Source organism: Artibeus jamaicensis, unplaced genomic scaffold (assembly GCF_021234435.1).
Source record: "Artibeus jamaicensis isolate MK-2021 breed Jamaican fruit bat unplaced genomic scaffold, CSHL_Jam_final contig_1284, whole genome shotgun sequence".
Lineage (NCBI taxonomy): Eukaryota > Metazoa > Chordata > Mammalia > Chiroptera > Phyllostomidae > Artibeus > Artibeus jamaicensis.
Window position 1 is genome coordinate 2732430 of NW_026521249.1, and position 7293 is coordinate 2739722.

Below are 7293 nucleotides of genomic sequence, written 5' to 3' on the forward strand. Positions count from 1 at the left end.
CCTATAGAGTAGCTTTAATTGAATGTCATATGAGACAAATTGATGGATTTGGTCCCTGTCTCTTGTTGATCAGATTAGCCAGAATGACTAAGAGAGTGATGCACTCATGGGGAAATTCGACAGAAACCAAGACAGTGTAGAAATGAAGGGTAGATATTTTTAGGAGACAAGTCTCCCTGGGTCTCTTACTATTTGTACAAGTCTAGTGAGCAGAAGCACTGACTGCCTTTGCTCCACACTCTTTTCAAGCTTATTTGTGTAGTGTTTGTGTAGTTCCCATAGTGAATAGCCTTGGATAGAGACAGCATCTCCTTCTGGAGCAAAGAGTAGGATTGCTCAATGCCCATTATGAAGATGTGGCTTCCATAAATTTAAGGTTTCTCTCCTGCAATCCAATCCCCTGTGAGTAGGGTCCCCTTCCTATCATCCATGGGAATTAGGAACTGACATAAAACTGATAATACTCTGGCAAATGCTATTGTGTCTGACCCTGTTTTGTTTCTTATGCCAAGAACCCAAGAAGTTGTGCCAGGCTAACATGTTAGCTTGAAAGTAGAGTAAAATCTCAGATCTTCTATAGTTATTGATAGAGGTCTGCAGGTGAAGAGGCCTGAAAGAGGAACGGAAGTGGCTGGAGGAGGATGTGGGAGTCAGTGAAGGTGTTTATTTATGTTTCATCAGAAGGGAGATATTTAAGTATATTTAATGCTAATGGAAAATAGCATCACTGTTTGCAATAACATAAATATGGAAACCACCCACTTGCCTATCAAACTAAGATAGACAGTTCAGTTGTGGCAAGGCCAGAATACTGAATAGCAGTAAAAATGAAAAGCCACAGCTGCTGGGTTGAAGTGGGGCAGTCTCAAAACATAACAATGAGCAGAAGAAGCAAGTTACAGAGAAACACATGCAGTGCAAGTTTGTTTTTATAAAGTTCAAAACTGGAAAAGTAAACAATGAATTATTTAGGAGTACATTCAGAAGTGGCCAAAGTAAGGAAATGATTAACCCCAAAGTCAAGATAATGCAATTCAGGAGGAGCATATAAGGGGCTTTTGAGGCATGGCTGTGTTCTAATTTTTGGCTTGAATGGAGGGTACAGGGTGTTAGTCTCATTTTTCTTTAAGTTGCACATACATGTTTTGTAAACATATATAATAATACTTTAGAATTTGTTTAGAAGGTGCTAATATAAAAGAATCAAAAGAGAAAACGAGCTAAGAATTAGTCAAGAGAGAGGCTAATTGAGGTGATTAGGCGGGGTTAAGGATCTATTTGCATTTATGTCACCAAGAACTTGTAGAGGCTCTGACCTGTGCAGGGGACAAACTTGAAGTTTGTCTTTTTCACTTTAGTTTCCCATTCTAAGCCCTTTTCTATTTCACTTATAACTCCCTCCTTGTTGACTGTCCCCAATACCAAGTGCCCACATTGTTATGACTTTCACCTGCATTCTTAAAAAGGCTCTTCTAAATTCCCACACACAATGATATAAATGATTGATAAGACCCAAATGGGTTATTTATTCATTTGTTTGTCCACTTAATACATACTTCTTAAACACCTAGATGTGTCAGACACTGTAGCTGGATATATACCTAGAACAAAGAGGACAATTCTCTGCCCTCTGAGGTCTTACTATTATTTATTAACTCCTCTTGCCCTATTTTCAGGGTTATATACATTTGTTAGAGCAGGGAACAAATTCCCAGGTCTGATGGGGCTGAAGGTGGGGAGTGGGAAAGAGAAACAATCTCATGCTCCATTATATTGTCCCACTAGACCATAAACTCCTCAAGGGTGACATCTGTGTTTGATCCAACTTTGTATCCAACATGAAGTCTAGTATTCTGTTGACTGAGTAGGGGAATTAATTAATCAAGATAGCAATTATCTAGATTGTTGCTTTCTCAGTCCCCCTCCAGTTGCCCTTCACCCCCAAATCCCCACCTCTACCCTCTGCTTTGTGCCTTCAGACATTCTTTCATGGAGGTGGTGGTAATGTTATTCTCAAACATCTCATCTCAGAATCCTTAGCCAGAAGAGCACCCATGGGCCCCCAGACACCTCATGTTACCTCTGATAAGTTTTCTTCTGCTGCAGTAATGAGAGGTGTATTCCCAGTCTCTGGATGCTGAAAGTCAAGGTTTCCAAGGATGGAATGGACTTCAGTAATATGGTCACAGATGAGTTCCACATCACCTCTTGAAACTACTTCCAGGAAATCATGAATCAGTTTATTTTTATTCATCTTGCTTGTTCCATATAATTGCTTTTAAGAAAAAGTAAGTGATTTAATTAAATGATAGACTGCACAGCAGTGGGTGATTTAAATGTAGCGAAGTCTATCTTTAGTTCCCCCGTTTCCTTCTTTTATATGTAAAATATTATAACAATTTTAAAGACAATTCTGAAAAAGAAGAAACCCCATAATCCCATCAATCTTGGTTATTTGTACACATTCAGGGTGAGATAAAGTGGGTTTATCATTGTTTGTATGGAAAATAATACAATAATTAATAAATAACAATACAAGAATAAACTCTGTTTCACCTACTCACACTGTAAACCTACTTTTGCCCCCCCCCCATATTTTAATTGGGGATAGTGATCATTTTACTATCACTTTTCAAGATCTGCGGAGGTACAGAAGGTACAGATGAGGAAAGGATGAATCCACACCAGAATGGAAAGAGCACAAGTTTTAGAGCCTGACAGAACCCCAGTTCAGATCCCTCCTCCACAGATTACCAACTATGTCACTCAATGTAACCTGGAGCATGTCACTCAATGTCTCTGAACTTTATTTTTTCATATCAAAAGGAAAAATTATATTCCCCTTTTCAAATGGCTGGTGAAGATCTGAAATACTATATACGAAGCGTTGGCCCATTCTATTGGTGAAAATTCTTATAGGATTTTATTTTCCTCAGTGATGTTATTAAAATCCCTATGATTATTTTCTTTTTGCAAGTCCAGTCTTCCCGACAACACTGCAAACTCCTCAACAGCAGGGACAGGCCATGCCTTCATTTCTGTACGCCCCCTAATTCTAGCACAGTGTGCGTCACTGAAGAACGTGGTGGCCAGCATTCTAGATTTTCCAGGGAAGTCCTCATTTTAAATATCCCATCTCAATATTCCAAATTATTAAAGTATTTCTCACATTGCATTTTTTGAAGCCACCAAACTACCTCCTCCACAGAGCCTCTTACTGTTGGAAACAGCACAAAAACCCTTTGTCAGACTCAATGTTTCAATCTCAGCTTCTGACACCACAGTCACATGCTATCTCGTTGAACAGGAAATTTATTTGCAATGAATTGGCATTTGGAGAAAAGCAAAGAAAATATCTAGAATTGGTCTTTAATGTTCTAAACACACAAATGCCTTTGGAATTCATGGGTTAGACAACATGAAGCTTTTTTTCTCAAGGAGAACATGTAGTTCACCCCAGAATCAGTACTCTTTGATAAATTCACACATTCAGTTAAGAGGATACTATTGCCCTTCACCATCTTTGATGGGCTGTCACAACGGAACATAATATAAAATATTAAGTTAAGATAAAATACAAGAAAATAGGTAATGATCAGAGCAAACAACAGTTGCTGAATCTTAATAGCTGTCAGAGAAATGGCACAGCCGTGTGGGCTGGAGCATTGCATGGAGAAAAAGGTGTCAATACTATTTGGAGACCTGGAGAGCAGGAGAAAGGGCAGTCATGACAGGGGCGAGGTCATGAACAAGGCTGATACCCAGGGTCAATGCGGAGAGAGTGGACTAGAAGGAAATTTACACTTTACTTCAGAAGAGTTTGGGAACGCCATGGAGAGTTCTGAGTAGCGCCTTCTAGTAACATTGGTACTTTAGGAAGATCATTATGATATAAAATAGAAAGGCAGAAACAAAAAATTGAAAATAAAGCTAAAGAGGATATGTGACATATTGGCCATAGATAATGAAAGGTGGGCCCAAGGGGATGGGGTTGGGCAGCTGGGAAGACCCGATGCCAGAGGAGGCAGGCATTTGCTCTTATGAAATGATAACAGCTGAGGTCGGCAACAGAGCTGCCTGTAAGTAGGGCGTCTTGTATCTTTGGCTTTCAAAGGAATGTGGCCTTAGTTTTGGGCAGTTTCCTAATCTTGACTGAGCATATTATTATGCTACTCCCTTGTTATAAGTAAAGATTCCCAGATTCCTTTGATTTAGTAGGTCAGAAATAAGGCTGGAGACACTCCTGTCACTTTGTTTTAATATTAAAAGGACTAATGGACTCTTTTAAAATACTTTATTTTTGGAGCAGTTTTAGGTTCACACCAAAACTGAGTGGAAAACGTAGAGTTCCCAAATATTTCCTGACCCCTCCAAACACAGCCTCCCCACTATTGACTTTCAGCACCAGAGTTGTATACCTGTTACAACTCATTAATATACATTGACACAGCATTATCATCCAAAGTCCAGAGTTTACATTAAAGTTCACTCTTTCGTTTTGTACCTTCTAGACCTAAACAAATGTATAACAACATGTATCCACCATTATTGTAGCATACAGAATAGTTTCACTGCCCTGAGAATCCCCTGTGCTCCACCTTTTCAAAACCCCTGCCGCAACCTCCAGCAGCCACTGACATTCTCACTGTCTCCAAGACTCACCTTCCAGCCCCTGCTCTCTCTCCCTCTCCACTGAAGCAATCAGGTGATTTCCCTCATTAGACAACTTCTGCAGACACTAGCGATCAGAATCCAATCCACAAATCTTTCTTGCAATTCACATTATTTTCTAATTGCATTTATCATTATCACTTATTCCTTTTGATTTAAGTTTCCTGGAACAAATACTAACATTCCCCCAAAATTTCTAATAGAGAATAAATTAAAATAGAGGATTCCTCAAGTCTTTTCCTACCTTTACTCAGTGATGTTACATAATAAGAATAATAGTAATACCCAGCATTTACTAAATGCCTTTTCTATGTGCCACACACTATCCTAAATACATGTGTTTTATCTAACTCCAAACAACACCATTAGAACAGTAGCATCAGCATCCACATTTCACAGATGAGGAAAACAGGGCACTGCCATTGGCAACACGAGAGCTGCAGCTGCTGGTACCCAAGAGCCTCAGTGCAACTGGCATTTAAAGGACCATTTGTAAAATAGGCCCATTTTCATTTCCTCGTTTGGACACTCAGTAGAGGAGATTTGGGTTAAACATGCTCCTCATTAGTAGTATTGGGCTGTGCCCAGCTTTCCTTTTGTTTTATTTTATTTCCCCCCCTTTGCCTCTAATCCCCTCTTATACTCCTCTTTACCTCACAAGAATCCAATCTAATGTAGGTATCCTCATATATGTGTGTGTCTCTTTTTAAGAATATTTACTTATTTTCAGAGAGAGGGGAAGGGAGGGAGAAAGAAAGAGAGAAATATCCATTGTGAGAGAAACATCAATGTGTGGTTGCCTCTTGCACACCCCAAATGGGGACTTGGCCTGCAACTCAGGCATGTGCCCTGACAGGGAATCAAACCAGTGACCCTTTGGTTCACAGGCTGGCACTCAGTTGGCTGAGCCACAGTATCCAGGGCTGATATGTGTATGGCTTTATAAGATATACGCGTATGGTGCTATTGTGTGTCTCTCTGTGTATTTTAAATTTGCAGAAATTATATTGGTTACTTATTTTTTAACTTAACATTTGTTTTTAAGCTTTAGCTTTGTACTTCTCTGTACCTCTGGTTGTTTGCTTCTAATAGCTGTATCATGAGCATCCACCATACTATTTTATTATCCCTTCCCTTGGTGATGGACATCTAAGTCTCCTCCAACTTCCCACTCCACAAACAACACTGTGATAAATGTCTTCGTTCAGGCCTTATTTCACATTGTGCATGTTTCTCTGAGGTGAGTGGGCTGAGAGTATTTAATTTCTCCAAATCTACTGGATATTTCTCCAGAATGGCTGTACCAATTCACACTCTAACCAGTAGTGCCTGACTGTTTTCTTTAAGCTCTTTCTAAGGGAAGCAAACATTGGTTTTGTTGCTGTCCCTTCATCATCATTATCTTAATTGTTGGCATTCAATGTGCAGTGTACTTGGAACTTTGCTATGAGCTGAAGGAGAGAAGACACACTAGAAATCAGGCCATAGAAAATTGAAAAACTAATATACATATCTGTCCCAGCAAATTGCTTTGCAACTTGGATTTATATACTTATTTCTGAAAGTGCAACAGTATTTACTCTATCATTCTAAGTAATAGAAACACTTTCAGAAATGACAGATAATTAAAACCTGTTCTTCAATAAGGCTGAACACCAGATAAACAAACAATGACTAGGCAATGGCATACAGAGTGATCATCCTGATAAGTCTAGTACCCTTCTGATACCCTGCATAATTATTACAATATTATTGCCTATATTCCCTATGCTGGACTTTATGTAGTTTAATTTTTAATGCAACATTTAAATTAGAACATTCAACAAGCAGTAACTACCATCTAAATAAAAACCAAACTGCAGCCCAAATGTCATTAAACCCAGTCACTACAGTACTGGGCAACGTGCCCATTATTTGACTGCCCATTGTCTTGCGCATTCAGCAGGGGCTGGAAGAAGCCAAGAGTGACATGTAGCAGTAGTCCCATGAATAGTTCCCTCTGGCAATCAGCACGGACAAACCCACATTGCTTCTTATTAGTGAGCTCCATTTCCTCTTGTGATCTTTAGTCTGCTCATTTCCATTTTAGGTTTTTTCATAAGAAAACTCTTCTCAATTTTCCCTTTAAAATTGTTTTGACAGAACAGACTCATAGGTGGACAAGAGATGACAGCTCGTTGGGAGTGGGAGCAGTTAGTGGGAGGAGGGATGGAGCAAAAAGGAAAAAGGACTCATGGACATGGACAACAAGGTGTTGATGGCTGGTGGCAGGGGGTATCAGGGGACTGGATGGTAATGGAAAAAATGTAATAAAGATTATATTTTTAAAAAATTATTTTGATCAATGATTTTTAATCAATAATATTTCATTCCACAGTGATTTCTGGTTTAGCATCTATTGAAGCTCAGTCTCTTTTATGTTTAGTTGTATGCATGGTTGATCCATTTATAAAACAAAATCTTTTGATTACACTATATGTTTGATTAGGAATCTTAAGAAATTAAAACTGAAAGCAATGGGAATCCTTTTTTTTCTCTTTTTTTGAGAAAGTATGGCCAAGAACATATATATACAGGGTCCAGCAGAAGTAACACCACTGAGCGTCGTTGGTAGGGTATGTG

The 7293-nt window shown here is 39.0% G+C and overlaps 1 protein-coding gene across 1 annotated transcript in view; it reads right to left on the bottom strand.

Moving 5' to 3' along the window:
- The window catches only part of MAP3K19 (mitogen-activated protein kinase kinase kinase 19), an 85011-nt gene extending 82757 nt beyond the window's left edge, over positions 1-2254 (bottom strand). The window contains exon 1 of the mRNA XM_037167211.2: positions 2081-2254. Coding sequence (XP_037023106.2) covers positions 2081-2254 — 174 coding nt within the window. The remainder of the gene's footprint in view (positions 1-2080) is intronic.
- Between the last annotated feature and the right edge of the window lie 5039 nt (positions 2255-7293).